The sequence below is a fragment of the Furipterus horrens genome, unplaced genomic scaffold, assembly GCF_987537825.1.
Source record: "Furipterus horrens unplaced genomic scaffold, mFurHor1.1.pri manual_scaffold_6, whole genome shotgun sequence".
Classification (NCBI taxonomy): Eukaryota; Metazoa; Chordata; class Mammalia; order Chiroptera; family Furipteridae; genus Furipterus; species Furipterus horrens.
The window spans coordinates 53,772,501-53,799,563 of NW_028327176.1; the positions used below are offsets into that span (position 1 = coordinate 53,772,501).

The following is a 27,063-nucleotide window of genomic DNA, read 5'->3' on the forward strand; positions in this document are numbered from 1 at the left end:
CATGGAACAGAGCACAGGATGACAGTGGGAGAGGGAGGGGAACATGGGGATAGGGAGGGATGGAGGTGGGAAAGGAGAACTCCCCCGGGATGACTTAGATGACCAGTGGCAGTATGTTGCCTTCTGGCTGGTCAGTCCTTTCCTCCCATTCAGGGCAAGAGAAAACTAAAGCGTGGACCCCAAACAGCATTTACCCTCTGACTAATGCTCAAAGCTGAATGCAGGCAGAGCGGGACTGTGTCTACCTTGCAAGCCCTCTGAACGCCCATGCCCGACACACAGTAGGCATGTAATAAGGGTTGTGTGGAAGGAGCCGCAGGGAAGGAGCCCAGGGGGCCCGGGGAAAGGTGAACTGGCCTGAGTGCCAGTCTTCAGAAACTCAGCCCCCGGGTGCTAGGGGAGAAGGAAGGGGAGGGGCGGCCAGGACCAAAGGGAGGAGGGAGGCAGGACACACACAACCAAGGACCCCCTACACAGATTGGGCAGGGTCCAGGAGAGCATGGAGAAGGGAAGGAAGGGAAGCTAGAGCTGGATTACCTGCTTGATTTTCTGTGCACTCCACAGCTGGAAGGAAGGGAAAGTGAAAGGGGGGGAAAATGGAAAGAAATTAAAGCACATATCAATTTAAGGTCTCAAAACCACATTTTCTAACCAAGAGATCTAGCTCCAAGGGCTTCAGAAGCTCAGGCTGTGTGCTGGCCGCCCCAGGTCTGGCAGCTGGCCTGAGGGTGCAGCATCAAGGACTCCAGAGCAGCAGACCTAGGGGATCTCACACAGATCATTCAAACAAAGAATTCTCAACTCTGGCTGCTGTAAACTTTAAAGAACTCTTCTAGTATTTTTCTAAAGCGTCCTAGCTGATTCTAATGTGGGGTTAGGTAGGAAGTCTGATTTTCTTTTTTGTTGTTTCTGCTGTTACAGTTGTCCCAATTTTTCCCCCTTGTTCCCCCTCCGCCCAGCCCACCCCCAGTATACAGAAAAAGCCTGGTTTAAATGAAGATCCTTCAACTGTCTCCCAGAATCACTAGAGGCAGTATAACATGATTGTTTCAGAGCTAGGTAGACTGCCTGGATTCCCAGCTTTACCACTTCTACCTCAGAGGCCCAATTTGCTTGTCTGTAAAATGGGGATAATAGATGTGCCACTAACATTGTTGAAAAAAAAAAAAAAGATAAGTGTCTGGAGCAGCACTGGGTACATAGTAGGTGCCTTATAATGGCTTACTGTTGTAGATATTATTATCCCTATTATTCTTATAAGAAGGTTGTAGGGAGAAGAAAGTTGCTTTCAAATGAGTGGTAAAGTTGTCTCTCTTCAGCACAAAGTGTGTGTGTGGCACAGGCTGGAGAGCCAGAACAATCTGTCTGTTCCTTCAAATGATATAAATACTGTATTTCATAGAATTTAAGACATCATGAATCCTAAGACACTATTACATGCTCCTAAATAAGATAACAATGACATAATGCCAAGACCAACATCAATAAAAAGACTCATCCCATTTAAGAGATGTTAAAAGTGTGATTTAAAAAATAGGTCTTTTAGAATCAAGAAAACATGGTTAAATAAAAATTTACGTTCTGGGCAAACCAAGGGCCAGTGCATTTTTAATGAAGCAAAAAGGGGATGAGGTGAGAGAGGAGATGTGACCGGCAGTTGTTGCTTAGTTTTATAACAGAACAGTTAAGTTATGCTTCACTTATATGGCAATGTTGTTGTCTGGAATATAAATGAAGTTGCAGAAGGCTACGGGGTAGCAAAAATAGAAGTTATAAAATTGATATATTAAAGTTTATGCATTTTACTCACAGCACAGTCCCTCAAGCCTTAATTCACAGCCTAATTACTCTTATTTTAGATACATTTCAAACATATTTGATTGTCTGCTATTCCAGGAAGGCTGGAAGAAGTAGATTTTTAAAAAATAATAATTGGGGAACAGAAGGGACTGAAGAGGGAAAAGCCAAATGCAGGAGCACTGTTAGCCAAAGGAGGTAAGTGAAAGCATACAGCAAAGATGTAAAAAAAAGAAAAAGTAAAAGGCTGACCCTTATTTACTGAGAAGCTGCCTTCCTGAAGTGCACCCCCTGACTCAATACCATTTTAAGTGTGAGCCTTTCAACACTGCCTCCCCAGCATTTTTCACAGTGCTGGCCACACAGAAAATCTAAAGCTATTCTAAAGTTAAAATTTTATTTAAAAAAAAAACCTCAGGATTTCTTCATACAGTTCTTTAAAAAAAAAAAAAAAAAAAAAAATTCCCCTTGATCCTGATGAACAGCCTGGGCAGAAAAGAGTGGCCTAAGACATCAAAGGGCAGTGTAAAGAGCGGGTGTTAGAACGAGGCAGATCTGTGTTCAAATCACTTACTGGAGGTTTGGCCCTGGGCAAGTTACATTGCCCCTGTGTCTTAGTTTCTCCATCAGTGAAATGGGCTGTGTAAGGGTAGGGGAGGTGCTTGGTGCTCCCTGGCAGTTGGTGTTTCCCTTTGGGCACACAGCCAAGCCTACACTTCCCAGTTTCCCCTGGAGCCAGGTAGGCCACCCACGTGACTGGGTGCTAGCTAATGGACTGTGGAAGAAAGTGATGCTTGCCTCCCACAGAGAATCCAGTGGAGGCCCTGTAAGTCAGTAAAGCCAACAAGAGAAAGGAGCTGGGTCCCTGGACAATGGCATGTACCAACTCCTTGGATTCTGGGGCTTGTTTGTTACAGCACTGGGCTTACCCTGACTTGTACAGAGGTTTAAATGAGATAGGCATATCTAAACTTTTTGGCCCATAGTACATGCTCCATAAATGCCTAAAATAGAGGGACAGTCATTCAAATGAGCAATATTTTTAGAGGACTTAATTACTTTACAAAGTAACTTCATGTCTATTGTCTCATTTCTACAACATGCCTGTGAGGGGGTTAGATTATTTTCAGACAAGGTAACTCATATCAGAGAGACTATGTGACTCAGCCAGGGTCCCAGGGGCCTAGTGGCAGGATGGCCATGGACACATAGGCCCCTGTCCTCCAGGCTCATGGCCTCCCTCTTCTCCAAGGGCCCCGGGAGGAGGAGATCAATGTCTGTTCTGGCTGGGGCACCTGCCAGGCCCGAGGCATGAGAGGAGGAAGAGAAGTAGCTGACACCATCCTGACACCATCTTGAGGGCGCAGAACCTCCTCCTTGCAGCCCGACAGCAGCTGCTCTCACCAGTTCCTGTTTCTGCCCTCCTGCTGAAGTCCTGCCAAGCAGCCCTTGCAATCCAAGCTGGCATCAGTGTCCCTCAGGTTCAAGGACTGCCTCCTCTACCTCCCCCAGGGAGCAGCAAAGGACAGTCAGATAGATGCAGGCTTATGGGCAAAGGCAGAAGTTGGGCAGGGTTCTCAGCAGGCAAGGCCAGGAACCCAGACCCCACAGACACATTCCCCACCCCATGGCAACATCACCGTACACACGGCCCAGGCAGGCTAGTGTTACAGATAAGAAGCAATGGCCAAGATTCCCATGACAGACAATCCCATGCTTTTCTATTTTGCTGAGTACTTTCCCACAGAAGCACTGGGATTTGAACTCACGCAGTCTGGTTCAGAATCCTCACTCCTTAATCATCTCATGCCCACCCCTGTCTCTAATGCTAGCACACCAAATGCATGCCATTCTGTCCCTTTTGGCATCTAAAATATTTTGACCATCTTTCCACATCAGCGCCCTGAGAACACCTTATTCTTCCTAACAGAAACCTCAAATGAATATATTGTATATTGTAAACTGTGCTCTCTTAGTGGACTTGCAGGCTATTTCCCATCATTGCTTTTATTATGGTAAAATATACATAACATAAAATGTACCATGCTAACCATTTTTAAGCAGCAGGTCTATGGCATTAAGTACACTCACATTGTCATACAGCCAGCACCAGCGTCCATCCAGAACTTGCTCATCTTCCCCACCTGAACTCTGTGTGTAGTCAGTGCTACCTCCCCAGCTCTCCTTCTCCAGTTCCCGTCAGCTGCCATTCTTTCTGTCTGTGTGAATTTGACCTCTCATGCTATTTCATATTAAATGGAATCATAACAATATTTGTCCTTTGCGACTGTCTCATCTTTTACTGTTATAACCATGCTCCAGTGAATTAACCTGGAGTTATCACTATTCGTCGGCAGCCGTCCGTCTTGAGAGACGATGGTGTAGCTTCTTAAGAGTCTATCTGCACCGCCGAGAATGGCTGTGCAGTCCGACTCGGGAGTGACACGGTATCTGTCTCCTCCCGTGTTGAATCGACATCTTGCGATGACGCTGGAGTGTCCTCTCCAGTGAAGCTGAAGCTACAGAGCCTGGGCAGGGTGATATGGAGGGTCTGCTGTTGCCCATGCAGCAGACCCCCCCTCTCTTCGCAGCTGAAGGGTCCAAGGGAAAGACGGAGTCAATACAGCTTGGCTTCAGGTGCGCCGCAGGAGTTGCCGGTGTTGACTACAACGTCAAACCGCCTTAGGGACTCCGGCTCCGGATTTTCTGTCGGGGTTTACTCCCTTAGCCTTTCCCCTGAAGAGGTATGCCGCAAGGCAGCGGAGGTTTTTTGGAGTCAGAGTTTTCCTTCTCTAGTTATCACTATTATATCATTAGTATTTAGAGAAAAAGGATAAATGTGTTCAGCTGTCTCTGGTAGGACACAGAAAAAACTAATGCTTACTCTAGAGGGAGGCAGTGGGCAACTGGCGGACAGGGAAAGAGAAGCTTTTTAAAAATTTTCTACCTTTTTTATATCTTTTGAATTCTGTGGATTGTTCATATGTTACCTATTCAAAAAGAATTAATTAAAAAATCAAGAGTAACCATGAGAAAAATAGATATAGGGTACACAACTACTAAGTTCTTTATTGACCTCCATGGCACAAACTGTTAACTGTCCAACAAACTCTATGTCCCCTTCTTCCATAGTAAGAGAAGCGTAGTGGGCAGGTAGATGACCCACTACTTTGCAGAGCAGGTGGCTGACCTGCTGTACTCCATCTCCCAGCTACCTCTGCAATGAGGCTTACCCATGTGACTGAGACCCCAGTGGCATCTGATGGGAAGTAAGATGTGCCTTTCCCTATCCAAGACCCTTCCCTGTCTGATGATGCCAGGCCCAGTTTATGGAGAAGGCCAACAAGGACTTGGGTCTGACTCCCAGGTCTGGACTTTTTCCTGGGACCTGTGGGACCCATGAGTTGGACGCTGGATGCACAAATGGCAGCAAGTATTGCCCACAAGCCAAGAGCTGGTTGCTAGTTTAAAGTTTCATGAGCCAGTCCTGCAAACAGGTTACAGATGGGATGTAAAGCATTCAATGGGAGTCCAAAAGAGATGCAGTAGATGGTCCATCCACACTGAGACTCTAGGACGGATAGCGCCCAGCATCTTCTCGGCAGCCTGCTAAAACAGCCCCACTTTAAACTAATTCCTCGGCGTGACCAGTCTCCTTTGGGTTCGGCCCATTTCCCTCTGTGTCCCTGGATGATCATAAGCATGTACAGCCCTGAGCCCTTGGAACTGACGGACTGCAGCAACAAGCCAGTGTGGGTCTGAGACTTTGGACCTTGCTTGATTTTTAACTTGGAGCATGAGGACAGAGAGGGTGTGTAGGGAGCGATCTTGGTAAAAGGTTGCTGGAACAATGCAGAAGTTTGCTGATTTCAGTAATGGCCTGAGTCTCCGCTGAGCTACCATCGGAACATATTAGAAGAACCCCAGTGTAGAGACCAAGGGAGGGGCAGAGAGTGGGCCCCTAACAAACCCTGCTTTCTAGGAGCAGAGCAGGACATACCTCCAGCACACAGATCCCAGACAGAGGAGTTAGCTTCCCAGGCCCCACCCCCACTTTGGCTTGCTCCCCTTCCCCTCTGCCTCCTTCCAAGCTGCTTCTCCAAACCTCTGAAGGCAGCAAAGACAGAGCCTATTTAAAACAGCCTCCAGAAGGTAATTAAACAGAGCCTGAAGGGGATCCTTCTGTAAGGCAAAGGATGCTTCCATAAAATAAAAATTTAAAAATCTTCTTAATTTATCATTCGGGCCGATCCCATTATTCCTTACCATTAATTTTGTTGCCATGGTTACTCCCAGGTACATATGCAAGTCTGTGTGGCCTGAAGTTTCCCCCCAGTACTACAGATACAGGAAAGGAGAAGGAGCACTCCCCTGGTCCTGCAGTTTAGCTCAGAGCAGCAGTCACGAGTTCTCTATATGGGCAGCTTCTCTCTACAAGGAGAATGGGCCTTGAAGTTGAGTCTGGACTTGAATTCCAGATCCCTCACTTGCTGGCAATGCAATCTGGGGCAGCTTAATCTTTGGGGGCTTCCACTTCCTTATTTGTAATATGGGGATATGAATGCTTATTTTTAAGGTTATTGCAAATATTAAAGAAAATTCATTTGTTCAACAAGTACTTATCGATACCTGTTACGTGCTGGGCACTGATCTAGGCATTAAGAACACATCAGTGAACAAAAAAGAATAGAAATCTCTGCTTTTGTAGATCTTACATGCTCTACGAACAGACAGTAGCAATAAAAATAATAAATAAGTGAATTCTCTGATAGGTTAGAAGAATGAGTCGCTCAGGACACATGGGAAAGTAGAACAGGGTGTATGCTGGCAGTGGGAGGGATTTTTTTGAATATGTATTGTGATGGGGTCTCCACAAAAGGAGAAGGTGAAGGATGGGGGACACAGCTGCTGACATGGCAAGAGGGATGAAAAGAAAGGCCAGGCTGGAGCTGGGGTGGAGGAGGGAATAGGGAGACACTGTGGCTGCGTTCCCTGCACCCCCACGAAACACCTCTAGTCCCTGGATCCCCTATTCACCTGGCTCCCTAAGATTCCACCTCTTGTCCTGCTTCTGGCCCCAGTGGTGACTTCTTCTGTTCCCCTTGACTTTTTTCCTTGACAGAGTCTTACGTAGGAGGTTGTTCTGGCAAATGGGACAACCAGTGCAAAGGCCCTGAGGCAGAAGTGGGTCTGCCCAGAGCCATTTAAGAGACAGCAAGGAAGCCAGTGTGACCGTTGTGGACTGAGTAAGGGGGACAGTAGCAGGAGGAAGATCAGAAAGAAATGGGGGCTTTGCAGGCTATGTCAAAGACTGTGGCTTTTACTGAGTAGAATTTCTACTAGAGCAGTGGTTCTTAACAGGGGGGCGATTTTGCACCCAGGGGACACCTGAAAATGTTTGGTTGTCATGAATTGGGAGGGGATGCTACTGGCATCTAGTGGGTAGAGACCAGAGATGCTGCTAAACATCCTATAGTGCACTGGGCAGTCCCACAACAAAGAATGATCCGGCTCCAAATGCCAGCCAGGCCGAGGCTGAGTATGTTTTCATAGGTCACTGACTGCTGTATTTGGAATGGAGGGTGGGGCTGGGAAAAATGGGGAGACCACCCAGGAGGCTACTGTAGTGAGCCAGCCCAGGGATGTGGGTGCTGCATCCAGTACAACATCTAGCACATTATACAAATGCTTCAACTGGTATTGACCATTTGCCTGTTCTGTGGTAACACTCAGGGCCACATTGGGCCACCCTGGGCCAGCCCACATGGGCCGGATGCTGACCAGGATTCCAGAAGCTTGAGGCTAGGGGTCAACCAGACCTTCCTTTTAGCAAGCTTCTGACAAAGGGAAGATTTGGGGTGCAAGTACTTTTAACTCAGTATTTTCTCTGCTCTTTTCAGCAAAACCCAAACACAGCTGACCCCATTTCCTCTCTGCCAGAGGAGCCTCGCAGGATCTCTGACACCCAGGTGTCCTTTTCCTTGGTAGGCTGCAGGCAGAAGTCCATCCCACATGGGGCCTCTGAGCAGTTGATGCTTTGCTGGGTGCAGAGTTAGCACTTTGCTGGTTCCCAGACTCTGAGGAACATGGAATGATGCATAAAAACCACCATGCAGAAGCCTGCAGTGGCTCCCAGAGACCCGCTCACCTCACTGCTGACCACTCCAGTAGCTCCCAAGCTGGTTTCCTTAACAGCACCTCCCCCTCGCCCATTCACTAGGCACCCCACCAGAATGGTTCTACCACAATACATTTTCATGCCACTCCCTTGCTTAAGAGCTTCCAGTAGCTTCCTCTTGCCCCACACAACATGCTCAGCTTCTCTCTACCTGGGTTTGAAAGACTTTCACGATCTGTCCTACAATTTCCCAACTTCCTCTCCAACAACCTCTCTAATCTCACCCTTTCTCCCTGTTCCTCCCTCTCTGATCTCCATCTCTCTCTCTGTCTCTCTCTGTCTCTCTGTCTCTCTCTCTCTCTCTCTCTGTCTCTCTCTCTCTCTCTCTCTCTCTCTCTCTTTCCTCTCCACTTCTAGGACTTGGTCTGATTTACAGGGAACGTCCTCCCGCTGCCTTGGGTCTCTCTCTCCATTCTACATCTGATCTCCCCTTCAGGGTCTGCTTGTGCCGCACCCCCCACAAAGCCTTTTCTCATCACCTGCATTCTCAGGATTCTCTCCCCAATGAACGCCTACCTACGCTAGCAACAGCTCCATGCAGCCCAGCCACGCACCTGTGTGGTGGCCTCACCTGTGCTGGGAGCTGGCTGAGTGAGGAAAGGTATCATGGCACATATCCATTTCCCCCTTGGTGCCTACCTCCTTCTTACATATTGGGCGACCAGCAGGTGGCCTCTGCCTGGATTGACAGCATTAACCACACAGGTTTAACAGGGGCCACAAGACCTTCACAACATCCTCTGATCGCAGCCCCCTCACTGCTCTGCCCCATGTCTGTGTACATTATTCTGCTCTACAGCGCGTCACTTTCCCTTCCAAAGCCACCTTCAGGTAGTGAGAGAAAGACAGGCATTGGATCTTACAGGCCCAGTGTCAGATCCCTGTCCCGCCACATACTGGCTATGTGACCTCAGGTAAGTAATTTAACTTCTCTGAGCCTCAGTTTTCTTGCCTATAAAACTGCAGTAACTGAAGTAGGTGCCTACCCCACATGGTTTCTGTGACGATTAATTACGGGAATGCATGTAAGGTGCTAGTACTTAGCATAATGCCTGGCTCTTGGTAAGAACTCAGAGATGGGGCCCATTAACACGGGGCGAGGGGGTCTCCGTATGTAACCCCACACATCCCCATCCATGCCGAACCATTCCAGCACAAGAAGTGCACAGAGAAGAGTCCACACGCAGAAAGTTACTGCTGGGCTTACGTCTTTGCTCTCATCGATGGCATTGTTGTTTAACTGATAGCATCAGTCCTTATCAGGGTTCCTAGCCTATCAAATTTCTACCTGTTAAGCCCAAAGGGTAAATTATACTTTTTTAAATTTTATCCTCAGAATTAACTCTTCATTGGTGTAGCAACCTTTTAACACACTGACAGTCTCAGGAGGCGATACCAGCCCCCACTAATAGAAGCCCAAACCGAGGCCATCGGGTGTGAAACTGTCAGTTCACTGTGTACACCCACGGGTGAGGTGTTGTAACTGGAGGGCAGGTTACATAATAGACTGGCACACAGGTTACCCAGAGCTATCCGTGACGCCAGGACAGGGTCACAGGTACTAGGACACAGGCACAGGCTCCTGACCCACACGCCTGCAAAAGGACATCCGAGCAGGCCCAGGGCCTGGGCACAGACAGGGCTGCTATCCCACGGAGAGGAAGAACCACCCTGAGCCTCTTCAGAGGGCACAGAAATGACCCTTGAGCAGGGCCAGCCTGGACCAGGAATAAGGACTCTCCTCAATTCTAGATCACCAAGGTTTCCCCAAATCCTGAGCAGGAATGTCATCACCCGTCCCCTCAATTCTTGTGTCTCTAACGGCCAGAGGCAGGTGTGGCTTTGCGAAATGAGGCCTGGGGAGGGAAGAAGCAGTGTGAGAACTGCCGCAGAGCCCAATCCCTGAGGCTCTGGGGAGCCAGGAGGATGAGGAGTGGAGGGAGACGGAGGATCTGCTTATTGGGGGCAGGTTCACACTTAGGGCACTGGGCCATCATGCTGCCAGATAGACACTGCAGGTGTCACCCACACAAGCCAGAAAGAAAAGCACAGCTATTGCCAGAGGCTCCCTACCTTGCCTCCTCCCAGCTCCCTGGAGTTACCTGAGGGCTTTCAGGACAGAAGACAAAGGAGGCCCAGGAAATAGGAGGGCAGCTTTAAGCACCTGAAGGAAGCAAAGAGGGGAAACGAGGCCTCATTCCCCAAATTCTGGAAGCTAGAAGGAGTCCCAGAGGCCAGCTTCAGCAAGGATGAGCCAGATGGGAACTTGGCTTGGAGCAGACACAGGATCAGGAAGGGCTTGGAGGCTGGATCCAGCCCTGATGTGTCTGAGAGGAACTGCAAGGTTCTGAGGACTTCTTTGGCCTGAAGGGGCTGTCAGGTCATGCCACCCAGGCTCCTCAGTACCCAGGGCCAAAGAGAAGTACCAAGGAGCTAAAAATGAGATCACAGCCTGCCCTCCCTGCTCACGGCTACCCACAACTCAGCAGCAGTGCAGATGCCTAAGGTTGGACCTTGCCTAGCCAAGAATTGCACCGTCTCACGTTGCTCTCCAGAGCCCTGCACAAGGATATCCGGCCAAGGTGCTGGGTGTCTGCCCTTCACATAGCTGGGCTGCAGTGGAGCACATTCCCATCACTTCCTCTGGGGGGCTTGCTCTCCCTGTGCTTCTTTGTCTGGGCTATTCCTATCAGTGCCTCCTCCTTACCAGCCCTTTCTCATCCCTCAAAGCTCCAGAAGAGAAATCTCTTCCAGAAACCCCTCGTCTGGATGGGTTTCTCCCTCCTCTGCTCTCCCACGGTATCATGTGCTTTCACTGTTGTTGCCTAGATTCCAGGGAGTCCGTGAAGCAAGACCCTCCTCTGGCTTCTCCCCTGCTCTCCCCCCAAGGCCCTAGCACCAAGTCTGGCCTGTAGGTGCTCCCTAAACACACACTGAAATGAACTGGACTGGGGAGGGCTGATGGCTAGGCCACGTGCCTCAGGAACACCCCGCCAGACACTGGTGGGTCAGGTTGGCAGCAGAGCCTAAGCATGGGCTCTATGCCTAAAGGTGTCAGCAGAAGGCAGGTGCAGTGCCCTGCACTGTTACCAAAAGAATGGAAGAGAAGACAACAGCAGAGGAAGGACAACAACATGTTTTTGGACAGAAAATAAGTAGAGTTTTAGTAACTGACCCAGCAGAGAGGAGGAAGCCATCCCCTTAGTGCCTGAAGAGGGCAGGTTTCAGGAGCAAGCCCGTCAGCCCAAGGATGTCAGCAAAGCTCAGGACCTGGAGGAACCAGGTACCACAGGAACAAGGGGCTAATCGTAGGGCTAGACACAGGGGTTGATTGAAAGTCTGTCTTCAAAGCTGTAATGCCCCCAGACCTTCCTCGCATAGCAAGGGGACTCTTACCAACCTCACCTGTGTCCCCACCGGATGCTGAAAGTTGATCAAGCTTCTGGAGAAACTGAATTACAGTGACACCAGGGTTGGGAACACTAGCACAGTGGCAAGTGGGAGCAGGTGAGGCTAAAAGCAGGGAAATTAGTGAAAGTCTGCAGTGAATTTTGAGACCCCAGCCTCCTTTCCCTCCCTGCCTCCCGGAATGCAGAGAGATGAGATGATACTGTATTCACACAACAGGAAGAGGATTCTATTTTAAATTAATAAATAAAAGAAACAATCAAAGAGCTCACGGGACATTAAAATTTACTTTAGGAAAGTTCCTGCAAACCCATACAGCAGGTCAAAGTCAAGGAACAGAAGAGAAAAGAAAAAGAAAATCTGAGTGTCAATCTAAGATGTCAAATATTTGACTAATAGGAGTTTTAGAATGAGAAGACATTGTCAAATAAACAGTCTGAGAAAATTTGCCAGCACTGAAAGACAGGAGTAGTCAGACTGAAAAGAATCACCAGGAGCCCAGAATAATAAATTTTAAAAGAGAGGGCATCGTGGAATTTCAGAAATAAATTCTATAGATAAAGAGAAGATTCTAAACATTCCAAAGAATGAAAACAGATCACCTGCAAAGAATCGGGATTGGAGTTTTCAACCGCTATACTGGAAGCCAGAAGACAATAGAGCAATGTCTTCAAAATTCTGAAGAATGATTGTCATACTAGAATTTTCTCCTCAGCCAAACTGTCAATCAAAGCTTAGTGCAGAACTATAACTTTTTAGACACAAAAGTACTCAAAATTTTCTTCCCATTTACTCTTTTTTTCAGAAAGCTACTGGAAGAGGTATTCCACCAAAATAAAAGTGTACATATACCAAGGGGAAGACCTAGAACTGGAGGAGGTGGGTCCAAGGCAGGAAATTTTCAGGAGGAAGAAATGGAACTGAAGAACTGGGGTCTTCAGGATTGAAAGAGGGCACTGAAAATATCCCTAGGGGGTGTAGTAAAAATTAGAGATGGTACAAGAAAACTATGCTAATAAGGGGAAAAGGGGTAACTACTAGCTGCAGCTAAAATATAACTTTAAAAACAGAGGAAGCATAGTCATGATACAACCAACTTGACTCTAAATTAAATATAATTTATGTGATTATTAGGTAGATACTGAATATGCACAGACCCCAAACCATGAAAACTATCTTGGGAGGGTGATGAGGGTGGGAAGAGAAGCATGTTTATAGGGGTGGATAATAAGAGACCTGAATTCTCAACTACCATACAAAAGAGTTAAGAAGTAGCAGTAAAGATAAACATGTTAGTTTGCAATATAGATTTATATCTGAAGAAAGAGCTAAAAGGAATTGCTTCTGGGGAATAGGAATGAGAATTGAAAAGGGATGATGGGCAGCATACCATTTTTCCTTACAACTGTTTTAGTACTATTTGACTTTTTGAAATATGCACACACATTACTTTTAAAAATGTGAAATTAATTTTTTAAAGTTTTGAAATAAAGTTTATGAACAAAAATAAAAACATTGGCACGTTACCCATCAGTCTCTGTAATCATTAAAGTTGCCCTACACTACATCCCCCTAACCCTCCCCAAAACCAAGCACAGCCATCAATATTTCAGTGAACTCCAGTTCAAGTTTCTACATAATATAAAAAAATGAAATTACAGCCTGGCCAAGTGGCTCAGTTGATTGGAGCATCATCCCAAACACCAAAGGATTGTGGGTTTGATTCCCAATCAGGGCACATACCTAGACTATGGGTTCAATCCCCGTTCAGGAGGCAACTGATAGATATTTCTCTTTCATACTGATGTTTCTCTCTCTCTCTCTCTCTCTCTCTCTCTCTCTCTCTCCCCCCTTGCTTTCTCTCTAAAATCAATGAACATATCCGCAGGTGAGGATTAAAAAAATGAAATTACAGTGTCCTAGCCTAGGCCCCACCTTTCACCTCCCTGCTTCCCACACTCAACTTGAACTTTTGGGAAGTGGTATGGTGGCAAATAATTAATAATAAATTCTTTTTTGTGTGTTTGTTTTTAATTTAATCTTTATTGTATTATTTTTCCATTACCATTTAGTCCCCTTATACCGCCCTCCCTCCAGGACAGACCATATGTTAGGACACAAAACAAGTCTCAATAATAAATTCTTTAGGGGAAAAGAATCCTAATTTGTAGCATTTGCCAATTTCCATAGTGTAAATATTGCCACTGTGGCTAATTTCAGGCTATTGCTTGTGATGTCACTAAATGCGGCATTGGGAAGAGGCGCACATGTCAGCTCCAGCAAACAACTGCCTTCGGGCCTCTCTGACCTCGTCAGCCTCGTGCTTCCCACCAGACCCAGGGTATGGGAGAGAGCCCAGTATCCCCTCCAAAGAGTTATAAGTCCACAGGGGTATGTAGCCAGAGTAGAAGTGGGTAATGAAGAAAAAAAGAAGTGGTCCTGGTTGCAGGGAAAGGGTTGGGAATCCGCGGCCGTCCTTCCTCCCCACCTGCAGCAGTTACCTGCTCATTGGTGACCCCTGGGTGCAGGGTCCCATGCTTATAGTCCTCCAGCAGCTGCACAGCCTCTCTGAGACGTCTCTGCAGGGGAGAGAACAGGGACATTGAGGGGCACAGAGCCAGGGCTCCAGCAACTCTTTCCCTTGCGGGCATGCATCTGTCTTCATCAAGTATTGACAACATTACAGTGTGCAAGGCCTGCCGTCCAGTTCATGGGACACATGCTACACAATGGAGAAGGATACAACCTAAATGTCCCTTCATAGGGAAATGGCTAAATGGCAGTGGTATAATACCACACAACATTATTTGGCAGCTTAAAAAGTGAAGTAGATCTATGTGCGATTTTATGGCCATATCTCCAAGATATATTTTCAGTGAGAAAGCCAGCTGCAGAGCTGTATGATGTCACTTGTTGTACCAACCAAAACCCATGCAACCAAGCACAGGTCCAGCTGCGCACCACTTCAAAAGCCAGTACTCGATAGGCTGGTGCTGATGTTAAGGAAAGTGGTTTTACTCATGTGACAGCCACCTAGAAGACAAGGGACTCTCGTCTCAAAGCCCATCTTAGCATCTCAGGTATCCTGGCCAGTGGAGACCCGGGGTAAGAGGGCAACGAAGGAATTTCTGGTGCTGTGCAGTTTCTCAGCTCTGCTCTTGGGTGTTTCACCTGCAGTTTTACTGCTGATATCTGGGAGCAGGGTGTGCAGGCAGCGTGTGGAACGAGTCGCTGACGCTTGCCCACTCTCTTGTGATCAGGGTCGTTCCTTGATAAGCAGGAGCTGCAACTGCTGATGCCCACAAACTACTTACAAGGGAATTTTTATACGTGAATCTTCTAGGAGTTTGTTAGTACATTGTATTCTAATTCCATTTCATGGTAAGTCAGAGTAGCATAAAGTTTTTATTCCCTGTTACACCCACACGCAGAGACAAAACAATATTTTCTATGAGAATATTCATGTGTCTAAATGCATCCAGAAAAGCTCTAGAGAAAAAATGAAAGAATAAAAAAAGCTCTAGAAGAAGAACCAGCACCCTGAGGATGGGCTACCTGGGGTGGGAGGAGAGGCCTGACGCGGCAAGTGGTGTCACAAGGAACTTTAATCTCAATTGTAATACTGAAAGTTTTCTTAAACATATCCTAATATAATTTCAACATTTTAAAAACACTGGCAGAAAATTACATACTAAAAATACATATGACTACAGTAACTGATGGGGAAAGAGAGAAAATAAAAGGAGATAGAACTGTATGATTTCTAAAATCTTCAAAGCTAAAGAGACAGCAACAAGTGCTAGAAGGTCATCTTTGTCCACCCAAACATCTGTATAAGAATATTCATAGCAGCACTTTCAAATAGCCCCAAACTACAAACAATTCAAATGTCAATAGTAGACTGAGTGAATAAATTGTAGTCTATGTACACAATGATACATTATACAGCAATTTTAAAAAGCAAATTACAAACACATGTTACAACGTGGATGAACTTGCAAACATAATGTGGCAGAATGTGTTTTCCAAAGATGGTGATCCCTATATCTCCCATCCCCCAGGCTCTTCTAGAACCTTCTCATATCCCCATCCAGAGGCAGGGCCTATGTCCCGCCCCTTGATCCAGAGAAGGCTTTCATGACTGCCTCAACAGATAGAGTTTGGCCAAGGCGAGGCTACATGACCTCTGAAGTTCGGTCATAAAAATGCCTTGCTCCTCTACCTTGTTCTCTTAGGATGCTCAGATCCTTGGAATTCAACCACCATATTGTAAGGAATCCCAAGCACCCTATGTAGACACCCACATGGACAGCAGCTGAGGGCCGGGTCCACAGCTCCAGCTGAGCCACCAACTTGCCTACCATGCAGGTGGGCCATCTTAAAATAGACCTTCCAGCCCCTAGTCAAGCTGCTCTGTCTGATGCTGAATGGAGCAGAGGGAAGCTATACAACCCCTGCCCTAACTAAAGATCAGTGAGCAAAAGAATGGACTGCTGCTGTTTTAAGCCACTATATTTTGGGGTGATTTCTTACATAGCAATAGATAGCTAACATGCATAATGATAAGCAAAAGAAGTCAGGTGCAAAGAGTATCTAAAGTTTTTTAAAAGCCTAAACTCACCTGTGGTGGTAGAGGTCATTAGAGTCTTAACTTTATGGGGTACTGACTTAAAAGGATATGAGGGAACCCTCCAAAATAATGAAAATGGAAATGTCTGATCTGAGTGGTGGTTACATGAGTATAAACATTATGTCAAAATCCACTAAGCAATAAACTTAGGACATGTGCAATTTACTGTATTAGCAATAAACAGACAATAGTGATAGAAGGCAGCCTATGTCAAGGTCAAGTGAAGGAACAGACATCAGGGATGCCCAACATGGGCGAAAACACCCAGTGAAGCTGCTGTTCCCCTTTTGACAGAGGCAAGATGAGACTGGCTGAGACTGGGAGTGCCGAGACCCCAACGTAAACGCCTTGGCCTTAAGGCAGGGTGTAGCACTGGAAAGGGCACCCAGTGGGGCAGACGGCATGTTTGCTGAGCCCGCTGACAAGGTGGTCTCTTCAGATGAAAAATGAGCAGCCATCTCCTGTACTGTAATAGGAATAACTGCCAGCCAGGCCGCCCGCAACCCATCAGGCCTATGTGTGAACTGCCTGTGGCCCAGCTGGTCAATCCAGGGCATTGGGGGCCAGGAAAACTTGCTTGGGAGCAACCTGACTGCTGGAAGGTACTGTCCTGCCCTTTCAAATGTATGCGTATTAATTCCAAAATTCCCAAGTGCCTTCCCAGAATCTGTGTTTCCAAACTGGAGATAGCTTTGTGTTTTCAGGGTACCTCCCCCACCCCAATTAATCCATGCTGGTGAGAAAAAGTGTCATGAAAAAAAAAAACCCAGAAAAACACAATAAATAATTTTAAATTACCTGTAAGCATACCACTGAGATAACCACTGCAAAAGTGAGGATGGTTTTTCTTCTATACTTAATATGTTTGTTCTTCATGCCAATTGTTGTTTTAACTTGCTTAAAGTCACACAGAAAGTGAGTGGTTTGGTATTTGAGTCCCGAATTTAGTCAGAGCCTTTCTCTGTACCCCCAACACACCCAAAGTCTGCCAGTGATGCAGCAAGCTCCGCACCCTAAGCCTGCTTCTTCTCTCGACCGCAGCTTCTGCCATGAGACAATGAATGCTCCACTTTCCATCGCTGAATGGTGAATGGCCCCGTGTTCTCATTATTTTCCCACTCCAGGGATTCTCCGAGTTCCTATAACAACCTGGCCAATTTCCATCTCATTTGACTCGGTCATCAAAGGGAGGCCTCCTACCACAAGAATGAGTTCCCAAGAGCCCCCTGATCTTGGCCTGGGTTGAGGGAAAATTAAATCCAAAGTTCCTGAAGACAAAGCTGAGCATCTAAGACTGAAGGAAGTTAGCACATGCTTTTCTGCCTCTGGGCCTTACTAACCCTGTCAGGTCCCCCTCTGTTAGAGGCTGAAGGGCTGGGGGCTCCAGGCTACTCTCTGGGGCAGGGAAGTGCCTAGGCCACTGGTCTGGAGAGGTCCCTGAGGGCTGGCTGCTCTGGAGGCTGGCATTCCCAGAGAAGGGGCCATTTTCAAGATACTTGAGGGGTAAGAAGCGGGTCAGTCCCCCCCCCCCATGCATTGTAAGGCTTGGCAGAAAAGCCGTGGGCATGTGAGGGGTGGCAAAACCTGGAAGCCAGGGGGAGGGTGAACTTTGCAGAAAGTCTGTTCAACCAGGAATAGGCAGTCAGGCCCTGAATGCAGAAATGGTGGGGCCTCGCTGGCTGGAGGCAAGACAGGGGGCTCTTCTCTGGAGCCCCGGGACCCAGGGGCATGGACGGCCCAGGTTGCTGCTTCCCAGACTCTACCACCAGCACACCTGCTTCTGGCTCACCTGCCAAAAAGTGCCACTGCAAGGTGTCTCCTTGTATTTGACTGGGGCATGGTTTTCAGAAGGTCCGTCTGGAAATGCTGGCACTGGGAGGTCTGTTCCAGGGGCAGAGAATTAGAACAGAGAAGAATCCTGGCCTCCTGTCCCCGAGGGGAAGGAGAAGGAAGCAAAGGGGCAGGGATGGAGTGTTAGGGTGGTGGAAGAGAGGCCAGGAGACCAGGCCTGGCAGGCATGGAAACAGAGGGACATGGGCAGGAAAAGGCACAGAAAAGAAGCTGAGGAGTCATCAGAAGCAAAACTAATCTTTGTCGGGGGGAAGAGGGGACACCATAACACATCCCCAAATTAAATGCAGACTGAGTATAAATCCTGCTTGGTTAAGGGGGGATGACAAAGGTACATACTCGTAAATATTTAACTTATTGTAATAATATTTACTATATTAAATATATGATGAGAGCGACAGCACTTGGCCAGGATGTGAGTAGCAAACAGAAATATCTCACCCCACTTTTGGTAAAGGGATCCACCCATTCTCCAGGTGGTACCTGCATGTTCCCACCTGTTGCTTTTGCCGGTACTGTTCACCTCACCAGGCCACCCTTGCTTCCCAAGTCTGTCACCAACCCCATCCATCCTTCGAGGCTCACTTCTCTCAGAATCTCCCAGAAATGTTCCCTCCAATGAACAATTGGAGAGCACTGGGTTTGCACCACTCTGAGGTCCCTGACCACTTACTGCCCGTGTGCTTACTACACTATGTCAGAGACTGCAAAGTGCAGGGAGCAGGGGACTGGCTTTAGGTATCTTTGTAGGACCACAGGACAAGCCCACCCCAGCCCATCACCAACACAGGGCCACATATAATGCACATTTAACAAAAATGAATGAGTGAGGCTTCTGAGGAGAGAGGTATGGCCAGGGTTAGGGATCAGGTTCCAAAGTCTGTTGATGGTGATGCTGGTTTTACAGACTCCCCAGATTCCAAGTGACTGTGCCCTGTTCACATACATAGGACATGAACAAAAATACCTTGTGTGCGTGTGTATCATAGAACCATCTAGGCCATCCCCCTTTCTGAGACAACAGGGGCTAGAGAGGGAAGGGCATTTCCTGGCCCAGGGTCACAGAGTAGGTGGGTGGCCCCTGGAAATCTATTACCTCCCAGTTCTGGGCCTTTTCCATGAGATGTCAGCATAGAAGACCCTTTTGTCCTCATGACAGTAACTGAAAGAAGGGCAGCCTCACAAAGAAACCACAGCAAGGCCTACCCCCCAAGGTGGTACTTACTGGGGTGCACACCCCAGGTAAGAAAAGGAAGGTCCTTCTTCACTCGCCTGCAAAACGGGAGTGAGCCTGACGCAAAGAAACTGGAGAGCATGTTTAGAGAAAGGGCACAATTCGAACATGAGCATTTATGGCAAAGCTTTGAGAATCCCAAAGCTTACAGAACTGAAAAAATGAAGAGAAAGCAGGGTCAAGTGTCAGGGAGACTGAACTGACAGCATGCTGGGGTGTGCATGAGGGAGTGGAGCAGGGGTGGCTGCAGGGGGCCAGCAGATTATGTCACATCATGTTAACCGTTCAGCAGCTATCTGATTGTCCTCACCTGGGCCAGTGTCGCCTCTGTCAAGTACAGGGCCATGCATGCATCCTTACCTTGTCTGCAGCCCTGGCTCGATCCAGTTCTATTGTGGCCCCAGGCAGTGGGACCCGTGGGCCAAAGCTAATGGTTTATGTGCACACAGAGTGCTAAGCCCTACTCTTGTCTTCCTTGGGCCTTCCTGAGCCCCTCTTGTTCCCCACCCCCACCCCCAGCAGTCCTGGGTCCTGCAGGGCTGTCTGGCTTGGTTCCCATCAGCCATGAGCCACCCTCTGGGAGGCCCAACAGAAGAGGAAACCAGGGACACATGGAAGAGGCTCTGCTTTCCTTGCAGCTGACCTCTGGTCACCTTCAGGGTGCCTAAGTGAGGTAAACCAATATGATTCTGGCAGCATGGCAGGTAGTACAGAACTTCAGAAAATAAATCTGTCCAGCTCTCCCAAGAACTAGAAAAACAATCATGACCTCCAGCCAGGATAACCGACTTTTGGGAATTTATTCTTAAAAACAAAAAAGAAATTTAGCACAGATGAAAAGTGACATGTCTGAGACTGTTGGTTTTGTCTTTCTTCAGGATCACAAAAGATAGGAAACAATTTGTTACACCTAAAAGTCTAATAGTAATGGTTATTTATACTATAAGACTTGACTTTAAAAAGTTATAAAGATGGAAATGAATTAAAAAAAGCAAAAAGTCTATGTTCAATGTAATAAGTATGCCAAAAATGTATGCAGATGGGTAAGAACTTGAATTATATACAGGTACTGGCATTTGGGCACTTTTTATTAAAAATTTCATTAAAGATTTTTAAAATTAGAATATCTAATTCTGTCTAGAATGTATTTAAATGGACACCCTCACTCACAGTTACTGAGAATACAGTACTGAGATAATCTTGGTACAGGTTGGTACAATTTGCAGGGCAATTTGGCAATATACTCAAAAGCCTTAAAACGCCTTTCATGCAGGAACTCCACTTCTCGGAATTTATCCAAAGAAAATGAAGAGAAAGATGGGGGAAGATTTATGTACAAGGACATTTACTGCAATACTATTTATAATGGTAAGACTTAAAAAGACTCAAATGGTCAGCGATAGAGAAAATTATTAAATAAATTATAGAATAGCCATGCAGTTATTAAACAGACTTTGAAACGTTTAATGTTCATGATGTGCTACACAGAAAAAAGAATACATATCATGTATACATTTATCTTATGTATACAAATATATCACGATTATATATCTATATAGAGTTACATATACCATATTATGTAAACATCCTAATTTTTTACATAAATATACACCAAAATCTTAGTGGCAAGTGGGATAATAAGCAGTTTTTATTTTCTTCTTTAGATTTTCATATATTTCCCCATATTTAGGGATTAATACCAAAATCACATCACATCTGGAGGCATATGATGTCAGTTTTTCATTGTTAGTGATGCTAAATTTAGTCCTCCGTTTAAATGGGTGTCCTCCAACCCATAGTAAAGGTAACCTTTCCCCTTTTTAATTGTTAAATAATCTTTTGGGTGATACCTGATTTGAGAACATACAAATATCCTGTTTCCCAACAATCTTTTGCTCTACAGAAATAGCATCCATCAATGATCCTGGCTGGAATCAGTTGTTTCATTGAGAATTACACAATGGTTATTTCCTCCTGTATTTATTAGCTGACATTCTTCTTTGAAGAAGAGTTCCTTCTGCCACATTTTCAGTATTACTATGGACTGGTGGAATAATAATAATTACTATTATATTACCATAGTTAGACAGTGGGGGAGCACTGAGAAGTCTCCCCCATTGGCCAAGATGAGCACTCCAAAAGCCAGAAAGATCATTAGACAGGGCCCTAACTAGGAGCCAAAAGCTAGAAAGATGAATGGGTAGGGCTCCAGTGTGCCAAAAGCTAGCAAGATAATTTGATAGAAAAAAAGCCCTCCCCTCCCTATCCCTATAAGAACTGCAGGCTTGAGCAGGAAGTGGAGAGGGTCTTTGAGACTGGAGTCCACCATTCTCTAGGGTTGTGGCACCTAAATAAACCTTTCCTTTTGCACCTGGACCTGTTTGGCTTTTGATGCTGCAGGCAGCTGAACCCACGTTTTGGTTACATTATTACTCGGTGTATTATAATCCATTGTTTTTAATTTTCTTAATGTTCAAATTGTCCCAAATGTAGCCAGTTGGTTGCCCTTCAAGCCATTTCCTGTGTCTCCATCATTCTCTGAGCACTTTCTTACTATATGTAGCAATTCTCCTTGCCCCATATGTGGATAGTGGTACATTGTTACTGGGTGTAACAGAACCAGGAAATTGGGAACTATACATTAAGTATAAGTGTATATGTGTGCATCTGTATTGTGTGTGTGTTTTTAAATCAGGAGTTCATATTGATACCTCCAATTCAAATACATCACATAGTTCTTTGTCTTTTCCCCTACTTCATATTTGTATCTCCCCACTTCCATGGTGAGAACCCCAGTTCCCAACATCAGTATAATTATTTATTTGTTCTATCCTACAATACACCCCAAATAGTTTCAAATTACTAGTATTGAGATGGTGTTAGTAACACTATTTTAGTTAGTTTTCTATCGAATGCAGAATAGCAAAATCCCTTTTATCTTCAGTCCATAATTAAGAGTAGCTTAGACATCAGATGGCCTCAGAGGTCCAGATGGAATTCCATGACCTATGTGGCAGGCCCAAGCTGGGGCTTCTGCCAGCTCCTGGCGGCTTCCTTCCTCAGGCCTGATCCCACACATTCTGTAGCCTCATGGGGACCACACCCCCTCAACATCTCCTCAAATAATCTACTCTTGCAGACATTTCATGAACCAGGCAGACTTTACTGACAACTTCCCAGGAATGACGTGGCAGGGACAATAATGTGCCTGGTCAACGACTACCTTGAGCACGGTAGGCATGACTCATTTCAGAAGAGCCCCGGGGTACTGGCCGGTCAGCTTGCTGGGTTACTTGCTCTCCTTCCCACTGTTTTCCCCTCTTCTTCCTTCTTTCTCCTCTCTCCCTTATGATCAAAGTACAATCCCTCCCCCTCTGTCAAGTGGACCAGCCTCCTTCCTGAAGCACTGCTCAAGACATTCATAAAACAAAGGCAGCCTTCTTCCTAGGAGAAATGACAGTGAATCAAATTTCCTCCGCCTCATTACACATGTAAGAATTAGAATCTTTTTAAAGCTAGGTCAGTTATAAATTGCAAACAAGTAGCTACAAAACTCTCAAGATGAGTCTCTTCATTGATTCAGCTACTGCCCCTCAGAACCAGATCACCAGATGGCTTAAGCTGCCCAGGATCTTTCCATCTCAGGAAACTCTGGTTTCCAGAGCCACCTCCTTGTGTCCTCCACTATGCTACCACCCTCAGAGGCAGACAGGTCCGTCCTCTGTCTGGGCAGCCATGGCCCGACACTCACTCCCAGGACACAGTCAAGGGCCCTGGGAGAGAAAGTGTGTTGTGCAGACAGAAGCTGTGGTCGGTGAGCCCAGCACAAGCAGGAGGCTGTTCATCCTGGCAGGGCCTCAGTTCATGGGGGACGGAATCAGCTAAGAGACCTTTTCCTCTCAGGGCCTCTAATTTCTCATTTCATTTCATGCAGATGGCCTTGCTAAGCCACCTGCCTGGGCTAGAACCAGTAAGGGCCTGAAGGCCCCACTCATGGCCTTTCCAGTTTTTAGGGCCTAGAAGATCTCCTGTGGGCAGACACTTCTCAAAAGGCCAGCAGGCAGTGCTGGAAACAGTCCCCAACTGGTGTGTTTGTGGTGGGGAGGGGAGGGAGTAGAGCCAGAGGAAAGGATTAGATCTTTCTGGAAAGTCTATCATAATCCTTGATGAAGGAAGGAAATGTGAAATCTGAAAAATATTCTAAAATGACTGTTGCATTGGTTTTATTTTCTAGTTAGTAAATAGTTAAGTTGCTTTGACACTAGAGTTAATAGTCAAGTATGAGATTGTTGTATTTTGTAATGGTATGTTGATCTAAATGGTTTAGTGATGTACAAGAATTGTTGGCGCCTTTCAAAATACAAGAGCTGAAGAAGAGGTTGTAGAGGAGCAGAGGAGTAAAATGACGTGGTCTGGCAATGAGGAGAGGGTGGACTGGAGAGGAGGCAGGGAGTGAGCCCCCGGCACAGGCAGCACGTCGCTCTGTCCCAAAGCCCATGCTGGCTCAGCTCCTGGTAATCTCGGGAGCACTGAAATACCTCCCCACCTTCTTAGTCTCGGTCTGTCATGTCTGTGACACACCTCAGAGTCCACCATTAGCACCTCCACCTTCTGAGTTAAACACTGGCCTCTGCTGACTCTTCCGTCAAGCAGGTAGCATTTATGTTAGGGTTTATGTGGCAACTGTATCTAGTTTTGCACCATTCTGGAACTTTCTAGAAAGACACATAGTCTAGGCCAAATAAGTAGTTTCTCTAGTTTAGCACCCTTCCAAATTTTTATGTGATCACTTTGACAACTCCTTAGAAGAACCCAAACAGAGCCAGAAAGTACAGCAGCCTTGCCCTCTGGAGGCAGTAGGCCCAGAGGGGCAGGTGGGGCCAGCCAGTAAAATGCCTGAGCCCTCGGTCCTTGCTGAGAGGTACAGTAGTCCCTCTCTATATCATGGTCCACTTATCACGGCCTCACTGTATCAGAGGGTTTTTAAAAATATATTTAATTATTTATTGCGGATTTATTGCTATATCGCGGGATTTTGCAGTACTGTATACATATGTTGTTAAAGTTACGTAGGTTTAAGAGTGTAGAATATGTTTAAGAACATAAGTAGTGTTTATAAAAGTGTGTAAAAGGTTAATAAGGGAGTGGGAAGGATAATAAGGGACTGGAAACAGTTTATAAGTGTGTGGGAAAGGTTTATAAAGCCTTAAAAATATATAAATACTAAAACAAATGTAAGGTTCCTACTTCGAGGATTTCCACCTGTCGCGGGGAGGTCTAGAATGTAATACCCACGATAAGTGAGGGAATACTGTAGTGGGAAACCACACATCAGATTAATTCCCACCTTTCACATTACTGGGCTGCTCCTTCAGGCATGGTGGGGATTGTTTTAGGCCCAGGTGCCCAGCAGGCTTTGTGCTTCTTTCCACCGTGACTTTTCCCTCCAAGAGCTGATCAGGTTTGGGGCAAGGCAGTGCTCAGCACAGAACAGGTGTGCAAGAAAAAGCTATCCACTCAGGAAGCCAACTGAGAGCCTCCATGACACGCCTTGGTGTCTGTGGCCCAGGGCAGGGACTCAGGCCTTCTGTCCGCTGAGCAATCTTGGGAGAGTTCTCTAAACTCAGTTACCTGAACAGGAGTGCAAACTGGCTAAGAATAAGCATTCTGAAGACAAGCTTACCTGGGTTCATACCCTGGCTCCATCACTGGCCAGCACCATGTGCATGAGACTTAACTTCTGTCTTCCTCATGGGTTTCTTTGCGTTAATCTGAGGAGCTGATGCATTTAAATGCTTACAACACTGCCTTGCTCACAGTAAGTGCTTGAAAAATCTTTGCTATTTTGTATGTACATGCATTCCCACACACATTTGTAAATACATATACAAAGGCTTCAAAGACACACTTCCTGGGATAGCTGAAGTAAACTTACTGTGCTGAAATCTGACAATACCAAATGTTGGTGAGGATGGAGAACAACTAGAATACTGCGGATGGGAGTGTAAAATGTGCAGCCACCCCGAACGACAGTTTGTCAGGTTCTTATTAAGTTAAACATATACTTACCACACTTACCATATGAGCCAGCGATCCTATTCTCAGTTATTTACTCATATAAATGAAAGCAGACGTCTATACAAAATGCTCATAGTGCTTTTATTTTATAATAGCCAAAAACTGGACACAGCCCAGGTATTCATCAGCAAGTGGGTGGACAAACAAATCTGGACTATCCTTTCAATGGAATACTACTCAGCCATGAGAAGGGCTGTACTACTGATACACGCAACAACCCGGATGAATCTCATCAGCATTATGCGACGGAAATGTTGTATTCCATTTAGACACCATTCTAGAAACAGCAGGACAGTAGGGACAGAAAACAGATTAGTGGTTGCCAGGGGCTGGGCAGGGGAGATCGACTATTAATGGACATCGGGGAACATTTTAGGATGATAGAAAGGTTCTACATGGTTATTGTGCATGTGGGTTCATGACTGAATATGTTTGTCAAATTTTACACAATGGTTCTCAGATAAAGGTAAATCATACCCTAATTATCTATAAGAGAAGGGAACTGGGTAGAAGAGTGTATAAAGGCTACTTTTTTGTTCTACTTAAACACATCTATACTATTTAAACTTTTGTAGTGATGATGTAGTTAGAAATAAATTTATTAAAGTTTGAAATAATGATGATGATGATGGTGATGACGATATATACCTACCTCAAAGGGACATGGTGAGATCCAAATGAAATGAGATAATGTGTATAAAGCACACACACAGATGACTCATGGATCTCCTAAAGTGACACGGTATAAAGGCCAAGGGGCCTCCATGAGAGTGACAGCCGGTACTCACCTCAGTGACAAAGAGGGTGCGAGGGTCGATAATATCCAAGAAGTGCCTGAAGCGGCCATAGAAGGATGTCTGGAGGAGGGGGTGGGAGAGGAGAGGAGATCAGCTGCTGTAGACCATCCTCCAGCCACTGGTGGGCTCCACCCCACACCTCACCCCAATTGTTGATCCCCCCTAGACTCTAGGACTCCCCAAATGGGTGGTGACTACCAATGAGGCCTCACTGCTCAGTGCCCTGAGGGCAGCTTTCCCAGTCAGTGGACTTTCTAACATCAATTGAGAAAGACCATTAAGACAATGAGTGACTATCCCAATTTCTCTGCAAGGTGCCTCCCATTTTTCTCCCTTTCCTCTCAGTGCTGAGATCCACTCCAAGCTTTTCTGCAGCTCCCTAACCACCACCACTAAGCACACAGGCTGTAGGAAGGCATGCCCACCCCTGCCCTCTCCCAGCCTTCCCTGAGGACACAGCTGCCCTGCCTTGTTGAGGATCTCTTGAGTGAGGGAAGGTCCCTCTCCAAGGTCAAGCTCCAAGGCAGAGCTCAAACACAGCAGCACCCTGCTTACAGCCCTCAGGCCCTCCTTCCCCCATAGCTCTGGAGCTGCTGTGAGGCCCAGGGTGAAGGGCCAACTCCCCAGGAAAGGGTCTGTGGAAAAGAGGGGCTTTGTGCAAAGCAGGCCACATGCATTAGAGCACAATGAAAGGAAACCAAGCAACCCTGCTGCTGGGCCCGCTGCCCTAGGGACAGAGCCAGCTTGGCAAAGCCAAGCTCAAGGAGAGGAGAAAGGGTGCCAAGCTAGAGGACAAAGGAAGAAGCTGCAAATGCTGGGGTTCATGCCTCACTACACTCGTGGACTCTGCCCCGGGTCCTCCCCAGAGCCCCACAGCTCTCCAAGCACGGTCCTCTGCCCAATGGCGGAAGCAGAGGCCTCCGCACTCTGTCCCCTTGCTCACTAGGAAAGTAGACCCTGCAGCCCACTTCTGCTCCTTTTCCTTCCCGATAAAGGCCGCATAGTAGGCCCTGCATCACCTCAAAGACGCCTGCACACACCAGGTCCAAGCTGCCTCCAACTCTGCTCACCGTGGCACGCCTACCGGGAG

The 27,063-nt window shown here is 46.6% G+C and overlaps 1 protein-coding gene across 4 annotated transcripts in view; it reads right to left on the reverse strand.

Moving 5' to 3' along the window:
• Nucleotides 1-27,063, reverse strand: part of SFXN5 (sideroflexin 5) — a 102,096-nt gene that overhangs the window by 69,237 nt on the left and 5,796 nt on the right. For all 4 annotated transcript variants that reach the window (XM_090281519.1, XM_090281515.1, XM_090281517.1 and 1 more), the window contains exons 2-4: nucleotides 25,965-26,033; nucleotides 13,885-13,962; nucleotides 538-564 (exon numbers count right to left, since the gene is read on the reverse strand). In XM_090281519.1, the coding sequence (XP_090137645.1) occupies nucleotides 538-564; nucleotides 13,885-13,962; nucleotides 25,965-26,033 (174 nt within the window). The remainder of the gene's footprint in view (nucleotides 1-537; nucleotides 565-13,884; nucleotides 13,963-25,964; nucleotides 26,034-27,063) is intronic.